General features: G+C 40.9%; 3 protein-coding genes across 5 annotated transcripts in view; all 3 read left to right on the forward strand.

Annotated features, from left to right (window-relative positions):
- Nucleotides 1-7157, forward strand: part of LOC309712081 (uncharacterized protein) — a 9515-nt gene extending 2358 nt beyond the window's left edge. For both annotated transcript variants that reach the window (XM_082542672.1, XM_082542673.1), the window contains one exon: nt 504-7157. In XM_082542672.1, the coding sequence (XP_082398798.1) occupies nt 504-1385 (882 nt within the window). In that variant the 3' untranslated portion in view covers nt 1386-7157. The remainder of the gene's footprint in view (nt 1-503) is intronic.
- A 1067-nt stretch (nt 7158-8224) lies between these two features.
- On the forward strand, nt 8225-12250 carry LOC309712083 (troponin I, fast skeletal muscle-like). Of its 2 annotated transcripts, XM_082542675.1 has the most exons (7): nt 8225-8668; nt 10565-10598; nt 10736-10772; nt 10852-10980; nt 11162-11251; nt 11566-11742; nt 12041-12250. In XM_082542675.1, exons 2-7 carry the CDS (start codon nt 10591-10593, stop codon nt 12134-12136), a joined length of 537 nt encoding a protein of 178 aa, XP_082398801.1. In that variant the 5' UTR covers nt 8225-8668; nt 10565-10590; the 3' UTR covers nt 12137-12250. The 2 variants fall into 2 exon arrangements, with proteins under 2 accessions (XP_082398801.1, XP_082398800.1); XM_082542674.1 differs by lacking the exon at nt 8225-8668 and having other exon boundaries at nt 9542-10598.
- A 3963-nt stretch (nt 12251-16213) lies between these two features.
- LOC309712084 (troponin I, fast skeletal muscle-like) lies at nt 16214-25678 on the forward strand. Its single transcript, XM_082542676.1, has 7 exons — nt 16214-16400; nt 21936-21971; nt 22950-22986; nt 23099-23227; nt 23361-23450; nt 24298-24474; nt 25050-25678. Exons 2-7 carry the CDS (start codon nt 21961-21963, stop codon nt 25128-25130), a joined length of 525 nt encoding a protein of 174 aa, XP_082398802.1. The 5' UTR covers nt 16214-16400; nt 21936-21960; the 3' UTR covers nt 25131-25678.
- Nucleotides 25679-27020: the final 1342 nt, after the last annotated feature.

The raw sequence follows: 27020 nt of genomic DNA on the forward strand, positions 1-27020 counted from the left end.
GCACATCTATGCTTTTATTTCTATAACTAAATACTATATTAATCAATTAAAGAACAACAAGAAAATAATGAAAAGAAGTAGGAACATTTTGGAAATCTTGCTGAAAATATTTGAATAAACTGAAAGTAGAACAGATGCGTCTGGGTGATGGATGTTGTCTTAATAAATCAATCTGATAGCAGGGTAGGTCACAGAAGATGCTGATTAGTTTCCTCTTTTTCTAGCAGAAAGGTGACAGGGTTCTTAAAGCTTGCGGCTGTATTTCTACTTCAGTAGATCCAAATGAAACTCCATGTGGAGTTTAACTCCTCGCAGCGTGGAAGGGTGTAGAGAAAGGATTTCAAATGGGTCCATATCATATGTTGGAAGCACTGAGGAATCTGTGTTTCCTGGCTTTTTTATGAAGGGGGGAGCAGGCACTGCTATGGACTTCTCAGGTCTGGTTGGTGTGACAACCTACTGTGAGAGTTGTTATCCATGTTTCATTTGTGTCTGTGTTGCAGATGGAGAAGGCTCACAGTGCAGGAGCAGCCAGCAGCACGGGTTCTCTGGAACGAGCGTCCCTGTTCTGCGCCTCTGCTTCTACCACAGTGTCCTGCTCCGGCCTGTCCAGCCCTGTGGAGATACTCAACAAGAGCAAGTCCTCCAGCCGCTTCTCTCTCTTCTCGCCGCCCTGGAACAGCAGCTCAGAGTCCGACTCCAACCCGCCGTCCCGCTCCGGCTCTAAGAAGCTCCGCAACTACAGCCGGAGAGCCGCCACGGGGCCGGCCGGAGCGAGGGGCCCTGATACGCCAGAGCCCAAACCCAGTGGTCCCGAACACTTCCAATACTCGGAGCCCGTCATCTCCAAGGTGACCGATTACATCTATGTCGGCAACCTAAACGCAGCGTACAATGGCCGTACGCTGTGCCGCAACAACATCGATAGCATCATCGACATGAGCAGTGCTCCAGGAGAATCGGCCCCCTCCCTTAGCCTCATACCCTGCACCTGCTCTCGTGGCGCTCGCCACAGCTGGTCCCGCCTCAAAGTGGACATCGGAGATGTGCCGGACGCTCTGGGCGATGGCCCGTCGCTGAAGCAGCGCTGTTTCGAGGACATCAACGAGTGCATCAACGCCTCCACGGAGAAGCGGAAGCGCGTCCTGGTCCACTGTCGGGACGGCTACTCTCTGGCGCCCACATGCATCATCCAGTACCTGATGGTGAAGCAGAACATGAGGCTGATCGCTGCCTATGAGCTGCTGAGGGCCAAGTACCCTGTCAACATCAGAGAGTGCCACCAAAACGTCCTTGTGAGCCTGGAGAGGGCGCTGCGGCCCGGCGGAAACATTGACCCTGAGTGCTTCAAACAGGCCATCTCACGCAAAGTGGCGTGGACCTGATTTTGTTTCCCATCATGCTCAGCTGCTGCTCGACGCCCTCTCTGCTCCTCCCACAGTATTGGATCCTTTCATACAGACAACCAAGGGCAGCTGTAGACTGATCACATGGATATTATTGTCCCCACTTGTGGTTGTGAGAATTTGATGTATTTCCTCTTCAGACCTGTAAATGTGACCTGGCCGTGATTTCCTCCTTCATACTCGCCAAATAGGAGACGCAATAGACTTTGCTGTAGTGTGCAAAGCTTCTCGGTATAACAGTGTGATAGTGTTGGCTGTATAGTTGATATAGTCCTGCTTCAGTTCTGTGCCACACCGTCGTGTTGCTGTTCTATATCAGGGGAATTTCTTACCGGGTGATCTCAGGAGATTATTGATGTCATACTAGAACCGTGTCAGTGGTCGTTAGATTATCCTGCAGCTTCGTTCACACGTGGAATCAAAAATGCAGCTCGGAGAGTTGGGAAGGGGTCCGCAACAGGTCCAAAAGGGTTATAAAGCCGTTGCACGTTCACGTTATGCATCCAGCTGGCACCACGGCCACTGTAGGAGCTCTTCCACTTCCTGTTAATCCCATTGCACCGATGTTTGCTGCAGATCAGACGAGAGCGCATAAGAGTTAATGGAACCAAAAGGCTAAAATGGTTATGTCCCCACAAGAGCCCACATTTGATTTTAACTTTGAAAAATGGTGAACGGATAATGATAAAGTCTCTGAACTTGAATAAAACGCGTTTATGTCTTTTAAGAAGCCGATCTGGTCCATAAAATAGATTGGTCCCGATTGGTCAGATAAGGATGTCTGATAGGATAGCACCCATTTCTAAACAATAACTTGATAGTTTAACCCCCAAACAGGCTCTTCCATGTTTGTATAAGTAGCAGCCGTGCTGTGACGTCTCTAATACTCACAGAAATGCCTTTTTAAACTCAAATATATAGTTTGTGTGTTCTTTATTTTTCTTAAAATCAAGATTAACATTTCCCGATGAAAAATACTTATTCAGCAAAATTGATCTCGGAGGGCTGCATCATTTTGGGCTATTGCCCAGGTTCAGTAAGACGAGCACCAGAGCGTGGTACAACTCGTAACTGTAGCTCAGTGCAACTAAAAGCAAGGACGCACTTGCTGGATGAGCAAAGTTGAACTACAAAAATCAAACCAATTGCAGATTGAGTCGGGTTATCGCAAATATGTTTGCCCAATTGCTCAGCCTAGAGTTTGCCTTTTATGGACGACTCAATAAAGCAAAGTATGCCTGGATGCACAAAAACACTGCTGCATGTTGAAAACGACCTTTCAGGTGTAACCTAGTCGTGTAAATCCAGTGTGACATCTCAGATGTGTTTCAGGTGGCGGTAATTCCACTGGTGAGACATGCAAGCCTGTAAAGGATGATTTTCTTTCTCGCTTTAAGATGTGAAATAACTGTAGAAGCAAGCGACCACGTGGAACGTCTTACAACATGGACTCTGTTACCAGCCTGAATATTGGGCGAGTGCTGTAATGTATCTGTTTAGTGCCCTTTTTACACGACTCATTTTACGTAAAGACAGCCCAAAAGGTTTAGTAGGACTAATAGAAAAAAGACAGCAATGTCCTGATAAAATAACTGTTGCTGTGTGTAAATGAGGTCACCTGTGATTCAGTACTCTCCCACTAGTACATTAGTTTCTCAGCGAGTTAACCCAGCGCAGCGTCACTTTGCGTTGTCTATATGCACATTACAAAACCTAAAGATGCAACAAACTGGAATTGCACCAGTAGGGGTTGAAAATTCCTTCAGCTGTGCTTGGAATGGCCATGGCTTTCAAATATTTGAATGCTTATTAAATTCTAAGTGTATCTGTTATCTTCAAATACATATTTTCCCCTATTTTTGTTTTTTCTAGTGAGCTACTGTAACATGTTACTACTATGTGCAGATGGCTATAAGACGTAGTTGGTGGTCACCATTAAACAACTAAATAGACTAAAGGTCGGCCAGAGCTCATGTTGTGTAGGAAAGGTCGGACCGTTCAGCAGAAGCTGCTCACGAGTCTTCTGTTAATTATTTTAGCTCATTGACTTTAATTATGCACTGCATAGAAACGTGTATGTATATCAGTGGATTTATACTTCTGCTCTCCATGTATGTAGTTTCTGCAAACCCTCTACTGTAACACATTGAATTGATGCAGTGGCGTGGAAGGCAGTGATTCAGCTCTATGAGAATGGTATAGAATTGTTTTACTAAGTAAGTCCACTGCAAAGTCCACCAGGTAGAGCTAACATGTCGCAAGCTAGCCACAACTGCACACAGTCGTTTGAGAAATCATCACTCTTTGCTTAGAAATGTCCACCCTAGTTTTTACCCAGAGAACCTCTTCACAAATTTACTGTCTAAGGTTTAATGTGAGCTGCAGACTTGGGCTGATGCTGGAGATCCATTTAAGAAAAAGTTTTAGTGCCAACTGTAACCTGCCATCAGGTTCATGTAGACTTTTGGGCAAAGTGAGGAGGCATTGCTTGTTTGGAGATCTATAGCTGATAAAGTCTTAGTTTGGAGTGTCATAGTAGATGAAATATGGACTTGGGTTGAAACCCAAACAAACCGTCTGTACTCCAGCCAATGGAGGACATGCATGCTTTTTGTTATCTTTAGATCTACAGCCGCTTCCTGGATTATGTTGCAGTTTCATCTTCTTCTGTCTTAAAAGGGAACTTTTGCACATGGACACTTTGTGTTGCTTCTGACCTTTTTGTGCCGTTATCTATCTTTTGTGTGCTTATTTTTTATTTATTTTTTCCCCCCGCTGAGGTCATACTCGACAGGATGAACGGTCCCTCTTGTCCTCTGTGAGGAAGACTTGAGCCTCGTTTTTAGTGACAGTTCGCTGAAATGTCTTTAGGAGCGTGGCTCTGTGAATTTGAACTTTGGTGTGCGGTGAAGTTGAGTGACATGCATCTCTTATCAGTATTAGTGCACCATCATTGCTGAACTGCGATTCGGGGTTTATGGATGGCAAGAGGTAATTTTTTTTTTCTTTACTTTTTCGCTCCACTGCTTACAGAACTGTCTAAAAAGAAGAGTATTAAAGTTTCCCTGTGAATGTTTAAAGACACTTAACATGACTGAGTTTCACAATGAGGGAAAAATGAGACCATGTTCATTAAAAGTAACCAGATGAAGGTGTTAATAGTAGTCAGGGCTTTGAAGTCATGAGTCTTTCACCTGTCAAATTCTTCTTAACCTACAAATATTTTGTTAAATGTCAGAAAATGGTGAAAATGACCTTTTCAGAGGTACTGTTTTGTCTTTAAAGGTACCCTTTTTATTTACCATTTGCAAATGTCACCACCAGGGAGCAGCTTTTTAACAGCAGGTGTATTAAAACATGTTCAGATGTGTGCTGCTGTTCGTTAAACTTCCAACGTTTCTCTCAGCCCCGTTTCCTCTAGACGATTTGCATTTTACCAGGTTAGCTGTGGGAATCTGCTCTTGGGTAACTCGCTGTGCCATCCTGTGGTACTACACGAAACAACGGCACAGGCCTGTTTTAACATCAGTTGATGTCGCTTCAACACAGTACACAGATATGTTTGACAAATTCAAAGCAGTTGCTTCTTTACATTCTGTGGGTGTAGTTGGTTTTTAAGTAAATATATAAGCAGCCTTAATGCCTCAGCTGTGAAAGGCTGATGGTGTATTGTCATCACACCAAATTTCTGAAGTCAAGTTTTATAGCTGTATCTAATAAAAATCTTGTATAAGTTTGAATCACAGTGACCTTGACCTGAAGGTCAGAGGTCAGCTTTTCTGAAAATCATCTAGGAATTTGAAGTTTATACAATAGACACATCTACTAAGAGGCTAAAGGGATAGCACTGGCAATTGCCTTTTTTTGCGTGTGTTAAATTAATGAATTTAGAAGTACCTCTAAACACAAAAAACATTTGCACCAGGAAAGCATCACCATTTCTTGCTGTAATTACTTTAGTTATATCTTTAATGCTTACACAGGCGTGTATATCAAAAATAGTAAGTATTGTGGAGGACCAGAACTGCCAAAATTAAAAATGAAATAATGACTCAGTAAAGTGTTAAAAATATTAAAATCAAATGTAGGCTTCATTTCATAAACTGTGACATTAATTCATATCTTTGTTTCCTAAACTTACCGTTTTTCGATTTTCCTTTTCATTCAATTTTAAGTTTCATTTGGGGGTTTTCAGGCCTTTGATTAGACAGTGTAGTACAGAGGAAAGAAGGATGAGAGGAAGCGACACATCAAATGACCTGGGACATACCACTGAAATGAACAAAACAAAATCAAAAAAACATAAGGAATTTTAAATTAATTGTAAAGGAAATAAAAAAAGTCATTTTTTAAATTATGTGCATTTTGATATTTTAGGTGTAATAACATAGATGTATATATGAGGTCTTTTATTTTTGATTAATTTGGTCTTCCATACATGCATCTGCTTGTAGTAATCATCTGTGAACTGTAGGAGGTAGAGCCAGGTGGAAGGACTTTTAAGGAGCCATACTGTTTGGATGTCAGTGAGTGAGCAGATGGTAACAAAGGTTGAACACTAGTGGGGATGTATTTACCACCCGCTCTCATCAATCAGCACTATCCTGCCCTCTCATTGGTAGGCGGCGCACTTGCTTGCCTCAAAGTTGAGGAAAGTGCTGAACCTTCCACTTCTCACCCCGAGCGGTTATTTTGCCAGTCATTGCTTGAAAAAGTTGAATGTCATTGAGTCTTGATGGTCTTTGGTCGCCACATCACTGCTAGCCTCTTCCTTTTTAGCCAATTTATTGAACCCTTGTACAAAAATATATATATTGTTAGGACAGAGTGTTAGCCATACAGAAATTAGCTCATTGCCAAATTCTCACTTAAATGGGAGTGTAACATTGGATGGTCCATGTATTTTAGTAAGGGGGAAATGGACCAGTGTCCTTTGCAAAAAGTGTGAGAATTACTGGTTTCAATGTTGAAACCACTGCTGTGGGTATCATGGGAACTACCACAAGAAATTCACCAATGACTTCCATATTTAGCTCAGATTCTATCTGAAGTCTGTCAAAATGTGGGCTGGTTGTTAAATGGCATCAAGGCAGAACTGGTACTCCATCACTGCTGACTGGGTTTTATTTTGCTTGTAGTTTCATTTTTATTTTCATTTTTTCCATATATATATATTTTTGGTGGGGGGGTCTTAGTCAAATTTGGTATCGGACAGGCCGCCACGGTCACAGTTCATGTGATGGAGTAGAATCTAAAAGTATGGTGCCTTCATTTGGAGTCATCTCATGAGCGTTCGTTGACATTTGCACACTTTGTATGACTTTAACTTCTAGATATCTTGTAAGATGTTGAATATTTTTGGATGTTTTATTTTGAAAAAGAAGAAAAAAGACATTTGTGTGACTCGTCCTTGCTGTGATATATTTGCAGACTTTAGTGTATAGTAGCGGTGAGACTGAAACGGATTCTATATTTGACAGATGTTTTGACGCTCGTGTAGTGGAAACGATCATCAACAGATTCTTTTTCTTTCTTTTTTTCCCCGTCGTCGTAAACTCTCGCCATCACAATCATCATATCAGACTGAATAGGTTTTCTAACTCGTTCTCTCAGGTGATTTCTCAGTATCCCAGAATGTTCTCAATGAATACGATGTGATTCAGAAATGTGAAGCAATGTATTTCTCATGTCGTGTTTATTAATCAGATTTAATTTGCACTGTTGAAATATTAAAGAAACTGATGTATCTAACAGCTGCTCATGTGTTGGAAGTGATTTGAGCACACACAGCTCTGTTATGTTGAAGCCGTTCAGAGTTGGTGTTGTGTGCACGCTTAGTGAGAAGCACAGACTGATAATGGACACAACCACTGTGATGTCACCCATTACCATTTAAGAAATTAGCTCATTGCTAAATGTTGATTTGTAAGCCACTCCCACCCTGGAAGTTCCCTGAATAAGCACAATGTGGAGGTCAAACTGTCTCCTGTTGCTTCGTTTGTGCCCTGGTTCCTCTGACATGCACTAAAGAACTAAGTTCCTTCAATCAGGAAATTTCCTGCAGTGGAGCCAGAGAAAGAAAATGACAGACATCCAGAGAATACGAGACAATATGAGATCCGAATGATCAAAATCTCCAGGTTCCTGCTGGAGTATTTGGAGAGAACCCGGCCATGTGGCGACAGTGCTGTCCACTTCCTCTCGTACAGCCCGCTCACCTGCAGTGTCACATTTTGTACTTTCTGCTCCACTAATTATGTTCCAGATTTAAATCTTAACATTAAATATAATAAAAGGTTATAGTATAAACGATGAAGCTACCAAGCAGATTTCAGATATGTTGAAATGAGTTCCAGCTGTAACAGCTGCACGATCGCTTCTGAATACAAAACACTTATGTAATGCAAAGCAATTATCAGACTCGTGTGCAGCGCCACTTTCTGTGTAATACGCCTGAATGAGGGCACAGGGCTGCACAAGAGCATGAAAATTGTTCCCAGTGTAGTCTTTATTCTCCCTCTGCTGCCACATTAACAAAAAAGCCTAGTTTTGAGCCACTGGTAGAGCTTCAGCAGCATAACAGAGCATGAAAGCAGCAGATTGCATGGAACTGTCATGTCACCTCTCCTCAGATAAACCTTTTTTTTTTATTTCTCATCTATTGCCTTATTAAGAGGAAAAACAGGAAACAGTGGGGAATTCCCGCTCTGTTTTTTTCCCCTCCTGCACTGAAATGTAGAAAGTGCTTGGCCGCCTTCTGTTAACAGCTTCTTAATTGTATCCTTCAGCCAGGGTCTTGACAACATTGCTCTGCCCTCCCACCTGCTGTCTCCTTAACTTTCATCACTCCTGCTCCGTGATCTCCTGAAAAACTGCCTAAAACTGCCTAAAACCCCTCGACCCTGTAAATATACCATATGCTGTTTGATTTGCAACTTCTGCGTTTCTACTCAGTACAGGAGCGACTTCCTTTTTGGGGGTAGGAAGAGAATAATTCAATAAGCAAAGCAATCTGGGCAGAAGGGGTTATTTATAATGACGAGATAGGGCGGGGAGATTCTCAGGGGGTGAGGAGGGGAGGTCAGATATAATATTTCAGGTGCTGGATCCCATTGGTCAGTGAAAAAGTTGCCTTCCATAAAGAGAAAGATGGGGTTCCCTTTGCCTTTTGGGAATGCAGTATATATACCAACTTATAGCACCAGGAACGAGGCTGCTTCCCAAATCGGTTGGTCATTTCTGTTTTCCTCATCAGCCAAAAGGTGAGAAATCTCTTAGACTACCTTTTGGACAGATCTCGTTCTGTTGCAGTTCATTGAAGGGATCTTTTTTTGAGGTTTTGGTAAAAGCTAAAGCTAAACTTGTGATGTGGTGAGAAGAAACGAGCTCATTAGAAAGTGTCACTGCAGGATGATGATGATGACGATGGTGATGAGAAGCTTTTTAATGCCAGTATGGTTTGTTTTGGGGGTGGCGCTGTCAGCGCTCCAGGTGTGAAGTGCAGTGTGATGAGGTGTGCTGGTGCAAATGGACTCTCGCGTTTGGAAAGTGATAGTCCCAGTGTTTCTCGCCGTGTCATCACAGAGGTCGTGTGTCACATTTATCTGGTCTAATGCAATCAGCTCCATGTTTTATACAGATAAGCTCCAATACATGAAAACATCAGCATCCAAAACATAATTGAACGCAGTGAAATGTCATCCGTTTTGTATTTGTAGAAAGAACAAAACTCTTCTTTATGTAACTCAGTGGGACTGAGTCACCTGTAAACACTCTGAGAGCTCCAGCACCTGTAGCTGTCACAGGTCCAACCAAAGTGCGACAGCTGCACAGAAGAAGTGCACTGATGGTGTTCTGCCTTGCGTTACATTTTCAACTCTGTGTGATCCTTCAGTGGTTGCTTTGTGGTACGTTGTGCCATTATCCCAAAAGAAAAGCTTAAAGTCACTTCAAACATGTGCTCTCCCTTTTGTATCATCAGTACTTTTTTCTTCTCATGGTTTAAATTTCTGATGTTTGGAGTTTGCGAGTTCTAAAAAGTTGAGTGTTGTTGAGAAATGGTGGGAGTTTGAAGGCATCAAAATAACTTTAAATTTATTGCTTTTTCTTGAGACCATCTTGAGATCCGCATCTTTTAACTGATGATGATGATGATGATGTGTGTGTGTGTGTGTGTGTGTGTTATTCCATAGAAATATTAAGCTTTTTATTGGATTCTGTTTTAATACTTTGAATGCTAGAAAGCTTGGATGAGATTAAAAAAAGAAGAAAGGTTCAAACTGCAGATTTATGCAAAGTGATGCTACGATTCTGTATTCTGGGCTGAATCTGGGTTAATTTTGTCATTTGCAGGAATGTCTTGTTGGTCCAACCTGGACCAAAAGTCACGATGTAGGCCTGATACTATTTAGTGCAAATGTAGTGTGTGCTGTTGGTAGCCCAAAAATCAAGAGCTGGGGGCAAGAAAGGTTTTGCAATTATTGTGTGGACCACATGTGGTCCAAATGCCACAAACGAGCTTGCCATCTATGCCATATAAGGTGCACCTAAGTTAAGCCAGTTGGACTCACCCTTAGTCTGTACCATCAATCAGGGCTGAATGTGGCCCAGAGAAACTACAGATTGTGGACCACATTTGCGCTAAACATTTATTGCTAGTTGAGTACTGAGTACTGAGTATCTAAGGAAGATTCTTGATTCTTCTTGGTTAAAAATGGCAGGGTCCTTATTTCCCTCCTCTCGGTCTGGGTGCAGCGATTGTTGATCTGGATTGTTCTGCTCAGTCTCTATTTTCAGAGAAGGCATTTCATGACTTAGTCATGTCTGAGATGTTTGCACCAACACAGGAGGTATCAAGTTTTTCTTAATAATCTTCAAGAAGACAGACAAGGGAACCCAGGGGGGGACAACAGACCCAAAATCCTGATCCTAATTTAGCCTAGAGGCTTTTCCTCGAGGAGTACCGCTGATCCTCAAGTCGGTGTCGTGTTTCTCCTAAGTGGAGTTATTCTTTTCAATAGAAGCATTCTTGAACTGTTTCTCAGTCTGACCCCACTTTAACCTGCCTTCCTTCCCAATCTTTCTGTTAGCCCATGACTTCACAGTTATTTCCTAATAATTAACCATTCTTTCCCCTTCCCCCTAATGTTTTTCTGCAGGGTTTTGAACCCAAACAAACACCAAGATGTCGGGGTGAGTACTTCTGTCTTGTTTTTACACAAGTCTGAAAAAGTTCTTAAACATTTTGAAGTAAAAAAAACAAACGATTTATCTAAGCTGATTTTGAATTTTGAAGTTTGCTTATGACAAACGGATTGATTTTCTTTTAGGAAAAAAGTGTCATCAAGTCGTAAGCATCAGCTGAAGGTAAAAGCTCTTTTGCAATCGGAACTATTTGCAATCTGCATGTACACTCGATGTGACATGTACGTTATTTTTTTTGAAGAGTTTGATGCTGTCCATCGCTAAAGGTATACTGGAGGAGGAAGAAAGAGAGCGAGAGGAGGCAAAGAGGAGGTACATAGCTGAGACCTGTCCTCCTGTGTCCATGCCCAGGACCATGCAGGAGCTGCAGGCACGTCACAAAAGAACACCAACACTTGTGCTGAGGATGTCACACAGACTAGCGACCTGGCTCGTTAATGACCATTTCATGTCCAGCATTTGCGTTCTAATATGCATCTCTGTTGGGTAACGTCTGGAAAAGTTCATAGTTGCAGTGCATGTGTAACAATGGCTTTTGCATCTGTGCTCAGGATCTGTGCAAGGAGATCCACTGCAAGATCGACGGGATCGATGAGGAGCGATACGACCTGGAGATGAAAGTCAACAAAGCCAACAAAGAGGTAGAATATAACCCTGTGGAACCTGCCGTGCGTCCATCATCAGAAGCTCGGGCTGTGCTTTGCTTGAACATTTAAACTAAGGTATCGGTTGATGGTGAAGTCTTCCATCAGCAGAAGGATGTCATGTCAGATTTAGGGAGTGTGAATAAAATTATGTAAAACACAGCACCGCTGCCCAGATGGCAAACCTTCTACTTTTGTTCACCCGACACTTTAATGTTCTGATGATTAAATAAAACTGGAATATCCAGTGCTTTGGATCAAATTCCATGCTGAAGAACTTTCATCATGGTCTCTGTAATCTTCTTTTCCAGATCGATGACCTGAAGATTAAAATCCAGGACCTGATGGGCAAGTTTAAGAAGCCCGTGCTGAAAAAAGTACGCATGTCTGCAGACGCCATGCTGAAAGCTCTGCTAGGCTCCAAACACACAGTTAACCTGGACCTGAGAGCCAACCTGAAGCAGGTCAAGAAGGAGGTGAAGGACGAGGTGAGGACCTGGTTGGATGCATATTTTATAAATGTGTTTGTTGTTGTCTCAAAAGCAGCAGCCAGTAATATTTATCAATGTGCATTTATCATTTGATGCTATATTTTTTAGATTTCTAACATTTTGTCACTTAAGCAACATTTAATCAAATTTCATTAAATAGCAATGACATTTAATGTCGTTGCTATTTAAGTTAGAGTCATATTAGACTCTAACTTGGTGTATGAGGCTGAGATTATTCTCTGACACTGTTTAATTAAAGCACCTAACCTGGCTCTCTTTTTTGGTTGTGTTTTAGGACAAAGAGCTCCGTGATGTCGGCGACTGGCGCAAAAACATTGAAGACAAATCCGGCATGGATGGGAGGAAGAAGATGTTTGAGGCTGAGGCCTAAACAATGCTTAAGAGTATTTTTAGTTTCTGTTTGTCACTGACGGGCTTAATGTGACGATTAGAAAGCACACAACCATTTTTGATCCTGTAAACATTTTTACTGAATAAACAAACAATTCCTGCTGAAGAAGATGTGCTGTCTTTACTTATGGTAATGCCAACCAGGTTGAAGCATTTCTGGTTTACACTAATAGAAACCAAACTATGACAGTAGAGACAGCCACAGTCTAAAAAAATAACCTCTAAATGATAACTGCGCTGTGATGGCTCATGCTTATGGACATAGTGTGTGTTTAACTGAAGAAAATGTGATTTATTCCAAAACAACAGTGAGTTTTGGTTTTTTTTAAATTTGGATATTTTTAATTTGGATACCCAAATTAAAAATATCCAAAGTTTGTAATAATGAGCGTTTGGCTGACAGGGATCACTGCACACACTCAGTAATCCCTGTCAACCAAACTCTCAGGCTGCCGACTGCTCGAAACACTTAACTTCACGCAGTTTTTTATACTTTTCCCCTCTGTATGATATCATAGACATAATACTTTAATCTTTGCATTATTATTATTATTATTATAGTTGAACAATGACTTTTCAGCATCACGATGATTGTTTTTGAGAACATTTCTTAAATATTCTTTAACCTGTGGTCAGCTAGCTGACTATTTGGTGTTAAGAACATGCATTTCATGGCTGTGCTGACATACCGAAGTGGAGGTTGGGATAGTTTTCAATAAATAGGAGTGAAGGGAAAATGAAACGACACATGTCCTTTATTTTTTCTTAAAAAAAGATCTTTGTGGTTTCTCTTTAGCTTGCGGGAATGTTAAAAAGCAGCAGCTCTAATGCGGTTCAGAGTTCCGGACTGAGTCGTGTTTGTGGCTGTTTTTGCTTTATGAGGCCCAAAGGATCTAATGGTGTCAGGCAGATTAACTAAAACTCTAAATTCATCTTCGATGGCTCTTTGATTTTTGGTGACAGACAGAGGTGACACCAAGACTTCATACAAATCACCTTGGAATTGAATCTTTCCCACAGGTTTCACAGTTTGATAGAAAAGATGACTGTTTAAGAAAAAGCAGAATATCTTTGTATGTGTTTGACCTCCCTGTTTGCTTTGGGAACAGCAGAACTTTTCGTAGTGGTTTGCACCATCCAACAGTTATAATGATGGTTGGATCTTTTGTCAATAAAAGTTCAGTCGAAGAATCCTGAGTGAGAAAAGTTCCACAAATTGCAAATATAGACCAATAAACCAATATGTCATTTTTTAAAGATTTATTTGTGATCCCAGTTTTCATCTGATGAGCTGATTGTTATTTCTACAATTTGGAAGTTTAATGAAGTCACACAAAGTTTGATCCTCATCCTTCATAATCATACACATTTATAGGGATGGGCTGAAGCTTGTATGTGTGATTTTTAAGGCTACAAAACACATTTAAGCTCTGCTACAAACAGCAATTTTACACTGACTACAAGCGTCACAATCTAAAGCTAAACTCTTAGTTTTCCTCAGAACTATTTTTAGCTTTAGTTTTATCTTATTTGTTTTTTGCCTATGAAGAAATCTGAGCACCAGTATCACAGTATATAACATATTGGTACCCTGGATGTTTGATCAGTTTTCTCATTGAAAACACGATTGGAGATAACTCCACAAATCTATAACTTTCAAGGTTCCTATGAGCATGGAGGATTCTGGTTTCTCAGAAGAAGCTAAATGATATGAAAGTTCTGCTTTTTACCTACATTCTGATACCAGGCTCGTCTTTTAGTTGTTATTCTTTCTGTGTCAACAACGTTTCTGAAATACTCGTGTTTAACTCGGAATATTACAACCATATGGTTTACAAAGCTTCATAAAATTTATTATTTAAATATACTATGAAAAAAAATCTTGCTTTTGGGCTCATGTAAAAGTATAATATAAGAAAGCAGAAGTATAATTCCCGGGAGAAAAAAACTATTAAAGAGATGAACATTTTAACTGCTGATCATTCACATGAACATTAAATTTAAAGTTGTTTTGGATCATGCTCAGAAATAAAAAAAAATGTCTCGAGAAAGACACTTGAGTCTCAATTGGAAGTAAAATGATATATAAAATTAAAGGTTTATTTATTCAAATGCATAATCTTTAAAGAAATTTGGATTGTCCATCCATCCATCCATCCATCCATCTTCATCCGCTTTGTCCGGGGCCGGGTCGCGGGGGCAGCAGCCTAAGCAAAGAGGCCCAGACCTCCCTCTCCCCAGCCACCTCCTCCAGCTTATCCGGGGGAATACCAAGGCGTTCCCAGGCCAGCCGAGAGATATAATCTCTCCAGCGTGTCCTGGGTCTGCCCCGGGGCCTCCTCCCAGTGGGACATGCCTGGAACACCTCACCCAGGAGGCGCCCAGGGGGCATCCTTGTCAGATGCCCGAACCACCTCAGCTGGCTCCTTTCGATGTGGAGCAGCAGCTGCTCTACTCTGAGCCCCTCCCGGATGGCCGAACTTCTCACCCTATCTCTAAGGGAGAGGCCAGCCACCCTTCGGAGGAAGCTCATTTCTGCCGCTTGTATCCGCGATCTCGTTCTTTCGGTCACTACCCACAGCTCGTGGCCATAGGTGAGGGTAGGGACGTAGATCGACCGGTAAATTGAGAGCTTCGCTTTTACACTCAGCTCCCTCTTCACCACGACGGACCGGTGCAGCGTCCGCATTACTGCAGCTGCAGCCCCAATCCGTCTGTCGATCTCCGGCTCCCTTCTCCCATCACTCGCGAACAAGACCCCGAGATACTTGAACTCCTCCACTTGGGGCAGGAACTCATCCCCGACCCGGAGTGGGCACTCCACCCTTTTCCGGCTGAGAATTTGGATTGTTATTAAATGAATGATACCAATTAATACATTTCAGTTGAGCAGAATCCATTAAATCTGATAATTTCTGTCCCTGATGAAGCCGAGACGTGTTGGTCTGCGAATAAAGTTGTTGTTGTTGTTCAAGTATTGCTGGAGTCTTCATGCTGCCTAATATGTTAAAGTCAGCATTTTGGGCAGAAGCTTTTTTGAGTAAATGAAAGAATACAAGCTTCATGGTTTCTTGCTTAGTGTTTACATTTTGGTTTTGATATAATATCAAAATTTCCTGATGTCTACTGTGTTTCCTTGCCATCATCTGTGCCGGTTTGTTAGTGGCCTTCTCCTTCACTTTTGCTCCCAGTTTTATTTTGGTAACGACTTTCTTTCTGAGTCCGTTCCTTCCTTTGTTTTCTTTCCTCTGTGTGTGTGTCCATATTCTTGTCTCTCCCCTTGCCTCCTCTTATTTCCTGGTGCTCCTTTTCAAAGAGCTTATTAGACTTGGTGTATTTCGATCATCCTTTAAAGACTTTTTGATGAGTCCTCTTTACCTGCATGGAATTAAAACAGCCGCTCTCACCTTTAAGAGCACGGGCAATGCAAGTATTTAAAAAAAAAATCTAAGTTCTGAGAAACTTCTTTGAAATTTTGAAACTAATTTTGAATTTTCTTTGAAAATATGACAACTTTTTAATTGTGGTCGCACTCTTTGGGCCATCAGTAGAAAAAGGGTGTTCGACTGTCTTCACTCAGGGACACGTCACAGGTAAGTGTTCTTTATCAAATGTTTTTCTAAAGTTGTTTTAGTTCTTTTTAAATTATCACCAAATTTTATCCCAGGTTTAAAATAATCTAAAATGTGAGTTACACTGTTTATTAATGTTTTATAGGATGCTAACGTTCTCTTATTTAACCAAGTCACCTCCAAAGCTCATCTCTGCAGCAGCACACTGTGAGTTCCTCTTCCTCCTGTTTTCAAATATTAAAATGAAAAAAAAAAGCTTCTCCATAGCCAACGAGTTAAAGTTAGCAGTGTGTGTTTTCCTGCTCTATCTCAACTCATCATTTGTCAGCAAAGTATTTATATAAGTGTTAAGTGGGATTCATAAAATATCTCTGTGGTTTCATTTCTTCCTTGAATTCTGCCTGTCAGAGACTTGATGGCTCAAGATAATACAGATTACAATGTTAAAGGGCGGGTTATTTATAATGAGGCAAGCCGTGGAAGGGGGCAGATGACAGTGTACTGTATTTCATGACCTTGCCAGCTCATTGGTTTGACCAGTAATCCACTTCCATAACGAGAAAGTGCAGGATTTAGAAGGCCATGGAGATTGCAATATATACCTTCTTAACACTTGGTCTGCCTGCGACTCTGTCTGTGTCTCCGTGACTCTAACAGCTCGGCCTGGTTAAAGTAAGATTTCTCTCTTTTCCTCTTTTATTTTAGTTGATCACATTTTGGTTGGTTGCAGCTGTAGATGATTTGTCTCGTCTTGGGAGTGCAGACGTAAATGTCTCTGTGGAAGGTTGAAGCTTTGATCTCAGAGGAGAATATTTGATATTTGCTGTCATTGATGGGAGGATGTTGTTGGCGCCTGGCCAACTATTTAAAGATGGTGTCAGTTTGATAAGTTTGTAGTGACCATAAAAGGTTCTTGGAGGTTTTACGTCTTTTGGAAGTCACCATTATATCGAATGTTGACAGTGGAGAATTTGAGTGATTTCCTCACTCTGTAGTTAATGTTTGTGTGGAGTTACATGTAATTACTTGACATATTTTTAGGATTTCAAAGTTTGAAAGAGTAGTTTTCCGTCTGGACGTGTGCTCGCTCTGCTGCATTGGCGTACGGTGATGTTTGGCGTGGTGATGTGGCATGCTGAAAGATGACACCACTACAAGGCATTAACCTGAAAGTCGATCTGCCAGTGTTTATCCTCCTGTCAGCACTGAGGGAAGCGGGGGGACAGCAGAAGAAAACTGGGTCTAATCTTCAGGGACCTGACTTCACATTTTACACTTCAGTTTAATCCCTGCTTATCAAATTTAGCCGGTTTTTTTCCACACGCGTTAAAGCATTAAAGCCCACTATGGCTTGGTTTTTGGTTCTTTTTCTGGACTTCTCTGAACAACAGATTGTGTATTTTAAATATAACTTTAAGTCATATTGTTTTTGTTGTACCCATGTCTATATTTTGTAGAAATATTATTTTTTGAGGAAAATGTAATCTTCAAATGTTTTAAGAAACAACAAAACTTCATTTTATCAACTTCATTTCAAAGCTAGCTTCACATCAATGTCTTTATCTGGAGTTTTCAGCTGTTTGGGACACTCAAATGGAAATGCATGGATGAGACTTAAAGGGAAACATAGTACCTGAAACTATGTTTGTGCAGAATAAGCCCGACCACAAAGCTAGAAAAATATTTTATTCCACATGTCGTTTGTGTTTTGGCTCGTTTTTAAAAATACTTTCCAACTGTTTTTCTGTTTTAGCCGCTGTTGAAGTCATCATTCATCTATTGATGCTCTTCTACAAGTGTTTGAGACAAGCTTCATTTAGGCTTTTTGAACACTTTTGAGTCTTTTCTCTAACACACATGCTATTACAGCAGATTCAATTCAGGATTTTGCATTGGATGGAAATGTATCCTGTATCTTCTTGTTTTTATTTTTGTAAGAGTGAAGCAGTGTGTGTCTGAGGGCAGCGGCACGCTATTTTTGTGATATGCTCTAGTGTCTTGGCTGTCTGAGGGATGTTCTGCAGTATTGGGTTACTGTGAATCCTCCTGCTCCTTCAGAGACAATCCTGCTCATGATACTCACACACGCACACACACTTAAAAATCAAGGCCCCTACAAATACGATTTTATCTCTAGAGCAACATGCTGTTGTGCCCTCGGAGTTCTGAGTGTCTTAAAATACCCGGCGATACCCCCCTCACCGGCTTCTTATTGGCTTACAGATGACGACCATGTGTTCCTGGTCAGTTATGTGCGTTAGGATGCCTGCAGTGTTTGTCACTCGTCTTTTCTTTTAAGGCGAGCCTGCTGTCCCTCTTTTTTCCCCCTGTACAATGAAGACGTCAAGAACAGCTGTGGCTCCAGAAATAGTCTTAATCCTCTCCTCCATCACATCTCCTAAACATTACAAGCAGCTCAGGCAGTGACCGTCTAACTTCTGAGGATGTCTACAAGTGTCGTGTGGCTGGTACTTGAAGGGTTGGTTTACCCGTCCACTGATATCTAACCCTGCAGATAGTTTGCATTTTGTTTGCCTGGAGTTTGGATCTATTTGCAAACAAAACAAAAACTCCAGCTGATACTATGGAAATGTCAGTAGTTTTACATGTCATGAACTTCCAAGTACCTAATGGTTGGGCTAGATGAAAATTCAGAGGCTCAACAAAGTTATTGAAGTTGTTGATAAGATGAGTGATTACTAAGCAGGGATGTCACATTGGAAGAAAAGCCAGAATAACTGAATATATGGGCTGACAGACTGATACTGCCATCCACAGACACGCCTAAGCAACTGTTTTCTAGCTATGTACCATTATCTGTGATGATAATAAAGGGAGAAGGTACATTTCCAGAAGTGAAGCTTATGCAGCATCTTAATTGACAGATTGTGTCTTAGGTGTGGCTTGTAAATGTACAGTTCAGACAACTATCTGTATTCTCAGACAGTAAAGGCTTAAAGGTTTGGGCCTTGGTGTGAGTAGCATGTCAAGTATGGAGACATGGCATCGTGCTCTGCTTTTTCCACTTGACGTGTTCTGTTGGCTTTATCAGGCCCCAATCTTTAGCACCCACTGCGACATCTTGTAGCCAAGTGTTAAAGTCAGCATCTCCAAGTCTGAAACCTTGGTTCTCTCCTGAAACTGCAGATTGCTCCCTCTGGGGCTGGGTTGCTGTTAAGATGTTTTAATATCTTGAGGTCTTGCTTGTAAGTGATGGCAATGTAGAGTGTCTGATGGGAAGGCTGACTCATTTGGAGTTAGATGAAATGCAGGAGTTTGACAGGCTTATTATAGTGAAAAGCTTGACTTGTAAAGCAATCAACGTTTGCTTTAAAGGCAGATCTGTGCTCCAACTCTCACCCATGGTTATAAGCTCTAGTTAGTGACAAATGAAAAAGAATGAGACAGCTACAAGAGCTCAGCCCTGGAACTTGGGTTGCTTTGACATCTGCTCCTTTGTGTCAAAAGGACATCCAAATGACGTCAGATGTGGTGGTTTGGTGCCTTCCTTTGGAGGTTTTACAGACATGTCCGGCTGGGAGGAGACCCCAGGGTAGACCCTGAGCTGGGGGTATCACATGTCTCATCTATCCTGGGAATGGCTCAAGGTTGCCCAGGAGGGACCAAAAATGTTGCAGGGGAGAGGGATGTCAAGAATACCCTTGCTTAAGATGTGATATCCAACTTTGGACAAACAGAAGAAGACGTGGGTGGATGTTATAAAGCATGCTACATGATACACTTCTGGTAGGGATAATCTTTTAGAAGCAAAGGAGAAAGTAGTTGTCTTTTTATAGAGAGTGTGTGAAGTGGAAGGATAGTCATGAACTCCTCAATGTTCTTTATATCATATGCTGGGCGTTGTAAAGGTCATTATCTTATCATCATGCTAATATTAGCATGTTCTGTTAACATCACACCAAAAGTACACGTCTGTTCAGGTTATTTTAGAGGTGTGGCGCTGGTATTATATGCTTTTTATAACACTGTGACCCTTATAACAATGTTATAACACTGGCTTTTAGTTAGTTAACATAACATTGATTTAGCATTGTAGTAATCTGTTCCAAAATCTATGCAAATTCATTTTTTATTGCATGCTACAGTGAAGTAAAAATCTGACCTGCTCGTGGCGCTGAAAGCACAGGCACAAGACAACAAACCAAATGTCATGGCAATCCACAGTTGTTGAAATGTTTCCCTTCGCAGTGCTGGACCTGTATCCCTTGAGCTGTGCTGCTAGAAATAGCGGCATGGTTCCTTTAAGGCATTAACACGTCCTGGGTTACAAAGTGCCGTTCCATGAAATTTCCTGGAATTAACATGATGTCTTAAGATAGAATTCACACGGTCCAAACATGAAATATGAGATAGGTGAATGTGGGTGCAGGACAGCGTCAGAGAACGGAGACATGATGTGGTTTAATACTGAAATAAAAATGTGGGTTATTGCTTTTCCTTGTTCACCCTCAATTCTTTATAAAGCAAACAGTGGACAGCTGCGGGCAGCCTGACTAAAGGAAGCGTTCCTCCACCCGTCAGCAGAAAAGAATTCTGGCCCACTCATTACATGCACAGCTCTCTGAATGTCCTGTCAATCAGACTGACATCTGAAAATTGGCTGCAAATTTGCAGCACCTTGATTATTTCCTTATTATCTTTGCTTATTATCCTGTTGCATGATGCAGTGTAGGCCAGGTTTCAGCTGTTGGACAGATTACCTCACATTTATTTAAATCGACTTTACTTTAGTATAAAGAGGAGTTCGTGGTCCACTCGGTGACTAAAAGGTCTCTAAATAATCAGCCCCTGAAAAATGAAAGTTGGTATGAGGTGTTTATGCTGATACACAGCGTTTGTGTATAATACTTGAATGGGAAGATGTTAATGTCATAAAAGCGGTTTGGATAGCTTTCTTTCCCTTTAATAAAAGAAATCATCATTTAAAAACTTCATGTTGTATTTGCTTGGGTTATCTTTGGTAAGTTACGCCTCAGTCTAAAAGGCTTGGAGTATAGTTGTTATCCCGTGGACATTCAGATTGGTGATCATGATAACTCAAGACCCTGGTGAGAATTAATACTTTAGGTCAGGTGTCCATAACCTCCAACATCAAAAGAGCCATTTTAGCTCCTCCTACCAAAGAACGTGAGAAAAAGAGCAGCACACGCAGGTGACAGATTTGCAGATGTAACTGGGAGAGGATACATTAAGTATTACTACATCCAGTATGAATAGTAACAGGATTACCGTTCACCCTAATTGTAACCTGTGGCTCGTGAGGGAGCCACAAGTTGCCAACCTCTACCATAGGTGCTTCTACTCATCTACCTAACTGTCTGCAGAGTTAAATCACTACAGAGCTCCAAACTTTATGTGGTCTTCAGATTAGCTCAAGTGTGTAGAGAGATTCATGGAATGGGTTTCTATGACCGAGCAGCTGCATCCAAGCCTTACATGACTAAGGTTAGTGCAAAGTGCTGAAAGCAGTGGTGTATAGTGCGCCATCACTGGACTTTAGAGCAGTAGAGATGTGATCTCCATAAGCCATGCTTCTCTGTCTGGCAATCTGATGGACTGGTCTGGATTTGGCAGTTGCCAGGACAACAGTACTTGTCTGACTGCATTGTGGCAAGTGTAAAGTTTGGTACAGGAGGGATTAGGGTGTGGGAGTGTTTTTCAGGCGTTTGGGTCAATCCCTTAGACATTTTGGACAATTTTATGCTACCAGCTTTGTGGGAACAGCTTTTGTTTCAACATGACTGCTCACCAGTGCACAAAGCAAGGTCCATAAAGAATTGGATGAGAGAGTTTGGTGTGGAAGACCTTGACAGGCCTGCACAGAGTCCTGACCTCAACCCGACAGAAGCCCTTTGGGATGAATTAGAGCAGAGTGTGAGCCAGCGTCAGTGTCTGACCTCAGAAATGTGCTTGGGGAAAATGGTCAAAAATTCCCATGAACACAATCCTAAACCTTGTGGTATAAATATGAAAGATAACACCCAGACAGGTGATGGTTTAACAGGTGGTGGCTCCAGACCACTGCTCTCTCCTTATCCTTTGTGACTTATGTTTTTCTCTAGTTTTGCTTTTTATTGTGTCCCTGTCACCATTTTGCTGGCAGGGACATTAAAATGTATATATTTGTATATTTGTATCTAAATTGATTCCAATAAAAAGCATTAACTCTTGTTATGTGTTTGTCAGGTAACCTCGGGATCATCCAGCAAACATGGCCACTGAGTGAGTAAAAACTTTACTATTTTCTGTAAATCATGTAAGTTTATTTTCCCTGTTTGTGTAACCAGCCAGTGTGCAAAGGAACAAGCGGTTCCCTCACAAGGACTGTTTGGTTTTGTTTTTATTCAGTGTGTGACATTTAGCTTGCATTCATCATAACTGCACTGATTACTTTATTAATAAATTATTTATGGGTCACTAATGAGACATGCATATGTTTTCCACGATCCCTGGATGGTTCCAAAGTTTTTAATTCTTGTTTAATATTAAAAGCTCTTAGTTTTGTTTATTTCATCTTTGATTTTCATTTATCTTTGGTACTCTGTGTAGTTCTAGTTACTGTGTATTTCTAGACTTTAATTAATCCCTGCTTTATTTCCCTCTGACTTGACATCCTCTGTCTGTCCTTTCCTTTCATTATAATTGTTTTTCATTTCCCAATTGTCCAATTTTGTATTTTAATACCTTAATCTTCTGTGTTTTGTATTCAGTTTTACTTCCACCTCCTGCCCCTTTGTCACTGGTCATCTTCAACTGCATCCTGTCACCCTCCTGTGTCTACCCTGATTATCTTTTTGTGTAGAAATAGTACTAGTAGAAATAATAGTTTCCTGTCAGTCCCGTGTGTCTTCTCCCTCGTGATTGCCCGGCTCTTTTGGAGTTTGTTTACTGACTTTGTTGCTTTGCATTTTGTAACCTTGCAACAGTCACAATAAAGCTGCTCACTTATTTCAATGCACTGAAAATGTATAAAACCTTAAAGATTTTTTTAAAGAAATCAAAATACCTACATGTCGTTTAGGAAATTAATTTTAACAGACATTTTGCTTTGACAATGAAATATTGATGTCACATCAGTGACCCACATATATTACTATTTCCTTTGGGAATGGATTAAACCGATCTTTATGGTTGCAATAAAATTGATCATCACAAATATACATTACTTCCATCAATTATAATTTGTGTTTCCGTCTGCAGGAAAAGGCTGTCTGCGAGGCGTAAGCACACCCTGAAGGTAAGATTAACTTTAACTGATAAGCTTAACAGAGCAAAATACCTCACACATGCCCATCTGCTTGCCTGTGCTTCCTCTTACCTGACATGGGGTGATGATGTAATCTCCTCAGGGTTGCATGCTCGTGGTGGCAGGTAATTTGTTGGACGCTGAAGCGAATGTGAAGGCCAAAGAGAGAGAGACGTTTTTGGCAGATAAATGTCCTCCTGTTGAGCTGCCGTACTCCAGGGACGAGCTGTTGGTGAGAAGAAACTGCACTGTTTCAAACAATTATGCTTTTGACACGTTTCATATTGCATTTTATTTCTTTTGTGGGTTTTTGAAATTGGAAGCATCTAAAAAAGAAAAAACTTTTATCACTATGTTGACTTTAGGAACTGTGCCAGAAGCTTCATGAGCAGATCATCATCAGTGAAGATGAGCGATACGGCATAGAGTTCAAACTGAACATGGTGCTGAATGAGGTGAGAGACTTTTCATTGCACCAGGTTGGCCTTTTGTCTTTATTTGCACCGAGTAGAGATACTGTATCTGTATATGTATATCTGTATAAACTGCAACAAACATAGGAAGCTATATTTTAATATCAACCAAATGAATTCTTGTATTTTCTCCTGATCACCTTAAAACAAAAAAAGACCAAAAAAGTATTCTGAACAAGTATCACATACCTGAAGTTTTTTTTAACCTTTTCAGTCATTTTCAGTTGCTGTTTGGTTATTTTCATGTTAGAAGCTTCCCTATCTTTTGGATTTTGGTCTGACACTAAGGAATAAGTACATTACAAAACTGCTTACTTCAAATATAATATTATGCAGTCACATTTGCTTGTACATGCATGCTGGCTCTGCAGTCCATCTGGGTGGCACTGCTCTGTGTACACAGGCCAGAAACATGCACATGCAGTCGTCACCTTTTAGGGCTCCTCCCTGTGTCCTCTGCCCGCTACTCCTCAAAGGAGCAGATACTGATCTTGCTGCTAGGCTGATGCTTGTCAGGCTTTCATTGAGTAACTGACCATTTTCTGACTTCTCCTCCACACTCTTGAGACTTTGATGGAAGACACAACAAACCTTCTTGTGAGGTCTGCAGTTGCCGTGAATTGTATAGCAACATTAACTGGAAATATTTCACATCCTTATTCCTTCCTGTAGCTTTTCTGTCAGCATTTTAATTACCCAACAACACTGTTTTAAAGCTAGCGGTACTTGGTGATGAATTCAGCACCAAACACCCTGCATGTCACTGCTGTTTGCTTCATGATTGATTATTTAATCTGTCAGGTCAGTAATCCTCAGAATCCTCCTTCAGGTCAGGGACCTCAATATCAAGATTGTGGATTTGAGAGGAAAGTTCAAGAGACCCCGGCTGAAGAAAGTGCGCATGTCTGCTGACGCCATGCTCAAAGCTCTGTTGGGCTCCAAACACACTGTCAACATGGACCTGAGGGCCAATCTGAAGCAGGTCAAGAAGGAGGTGAAAGAGGAGGTGAGCAGCTACCTGGTTCATTTGGTCCTCACTCAATAAAATCACAGATACCTGTGAGGTCTAAGTCCTTATCAGCGATGAGAAGTAACTCCACAGACAGAAAAAAAGAGGAGTGTGCCTACTTTACCCACTGGTTGAAGCTAGAGCATTAGTATTTTTGCTGCCTTCGTGCTGTTGTGACTATTAGCCCACATTTAGGCTAAAGGATTGAGTGCCAGCACAGTCAAATTAGAATTACACTCAGCGAAACAGGATCACAGAGTTCCTCACTGGGCTCTACAGCACAGCAGGTCTTAATTAACAATACTAAGACCTACAATACTAAGGTGTCCACAGGGAGGCATCTACAGTAGCTCCACATGTGGCTCTGGAGCTGCAGATTTGAGACCCCTGGTTTAGGAGGTAGAGTTTCTTCTCAACATTGAGGAGGACTTAATCCTCAGAAACTGTAACAATCCATTTTCTGGCCACTAGAGGGCAGAAAAACCATCAAAACAAATAGTTTTTTTCTTGATTAGCAGCCTTTTTGCATCTGATTTCAGTCTGGACTAACAGAGCATCGTCTGTGTTTGCAGGACAAGCAGCTGCGTGATGTGGGAGACTGGCGTAAGAACATTGAAGACAAGTCTGATAGGAAGAAGATGTTTGATAGCTAAATACGAGGGTGACTTTCAGGACAGAAATCGGGTTTACTGTCTTTGTTAACTGAAGGGTTTTAATCCAAAGTGATGCATTTCTAATTCATTTTACTTGATCTGTAGATCCTGATCTTAGTAAACATAATCTAAAGGCATATGTTTGGTGGAATATTATGGTGCTTACTAAGCTTCTGTTTTGGTACAGTATGTGATAAATGGCCTTTACTTTAATTCAAGGCTTGTGTTAAGGTGCAGTGAAATGTAGGGAATCTGTGATATGCACTGATGCCAGTGAAGCATGGTTGTAGTTTTTGGATATCTCACTTTGAATTATACTCGTCACTAAGCTTCCTTCATGCTTTAGCCTGTATTGAAACTGTACTGTGATATATTTGTACTGTGTTACAGTTAGTATGTGTCAGATAAATCAATTCTACTTTTTTCTCCTTTTGCTTTTACTAATGTGCCTACGATGTACGTTTCCTGAAACTCTAGTTAGTGTCTGAGGTTAAAATCCAAATGCAATGGATGCATATTTTGCAAATAAATCATGACCCATATTCTAACTGGCCCAGCATGAATAAATGAAACACTACAACATGCTCTTTACACACATTCATTTGGTCAATCCTTCACTTCTCCCTTGTTTGATGTAGATTGTAGAACGTCTAGTCAAGTGTTTCGTGCCACTTTGCTGTCCAAGAACCATTAGATCTCTGACATGACCTGTTACCATAAACTGTAAATATCAAAAGATGGACAGACACCATTACATCACTTAGTGGTTTGTAAAGTCCTGTTGGGAAGCTGGTTGTCAGTCTGATAACTGACACTGATGTGGCCAATGAGCATATTCTGGACAATTATCTTTTCTGTCTCTTATAATGAGATAATTTATAAAATGGACCTAAAGTTTCATTCATTATAACCTAAAACTAGTCTGGAAACTTGTCAGACCCACAAGTTACATCTCTTATTCTGTCTGCCAACATGTTTCCTGTAATACACTTTCATTTATTAATTAATTTCATCCATTTATTATTTTGCCTAGTTGCTTTGTGAATGTAACAGTTGATTGTTGTCTGCAAGTGCAAATATTTGAAGACCCCCCCCCCACATGTAGCTTCCATGTGAAGCGCCTTAAACAGGTTGCGAACCCCCTCCAGACCTTTGCTAATGAGACTGGGGGCTCAGTTGCTCATGTTTAAAGTAACATTATGCTCTTTATGAAAGTTATGGACCCCGTCAGTGGACAGCAGTATAAAAATGGTTTCTTAATCGCATCCCTCAGTTGTGACGTCTGGTTTTAAAAAGATAGGAGGGCGAGCCATCAAAAACTGGACTTTGGGAGCTGGTTTGTAACATTGCGATGTCTTTATCCATAGTTCTTATAGAGCCTGTGGGAAATAACTAATTTGAGAAGGCTTGCATTTGCCTGACAGCCTATAATGGATCAAATAAGGCACAAGGCCAGTGTAGAGGAATAATTGTGCTTCCTACGTTGGAGAACTGTAACAGTACTAAATCACTTCATGTTTCTAAAACAAGATGTGATGTACTTTTACCGTCTTTTTGCTGTCACATTAACTAGAAAAGCTTCATGCTCATCTTGTTCCCAGTTTTCCTGAGTTTGTAAAACACTGGAGGTTAATTTTATTTAACTATTTTATTGCACTAAGATACTAACTGAGCTATTTTTTACCTGTACACTTTAAAAATGATAGTAATGTGATGTTTTATAAAAAGTTGCCTAATTTGAATTTATGGAAGAAACAACATTGAATTATGTTGCTTAAAGCCGTTGGCTTGCTTGTGGAAAAAGCTGAAATAGTAATATTTAGAAGGTGAGTAATAACTGCATATATTTAATTAGCTGACTTCCAAAACCTGAATCCTAAATGTTTTTGT

This window comes from Aulonocara stuartgranti (genome assembly GCF_965226115.1).
Source record: "Aulonocara stuartgranti genome assembly, chromosome: 7".
Lineage (NCBI taxonomy): Eukaryota > Metazoa > Chordata > Actinopteri > Cichliformes > Cichlidae > Aulonocara > Aulonocara stuartgranti.

What these genes read in the sequence shown, in the direction of transcription:
- LOC309712084 (XM_082542676.1), top strand. An exon ending in ACTCCAGGGACGAGCTGTTG is followed by an intron (nt 23,228 to 23,360) that starts GTGAGAAGAAAC and finishes TGTTGACTTTAG; the next exon opens with GAACTGTGCCAGAAGCTTCA. An exon ending in TGAACATGGTGCTGAATGAG is followed by an intron (nt 23,451 to 24,297) that starts GTGAGAGACTTT and finishes ATCCTCCTTCAG; the next exon opens with GTCAGGGACCTCAATATCAA.
- LOC309712083 (XM_082542675.1), top strand. An exon ending in GTCGTAAGCATCAGCTGAAG is followed by an intron (nt 10,773 to 10,851) that starts GTAAAAGCTCTT and finishes TTTTTTTTGAAG; the next exon opens with AGTTTGATGCTGTCCATCGC. An exon ending in TCAACAAAGCCAACAAAGAG is followed by an intron (nt 11,252 to 11,565) that starts GTAGAATATAAC and finishes CTTCTTTTCCAG; the next exon opens with ATCGATGACCTGAAGATTAA.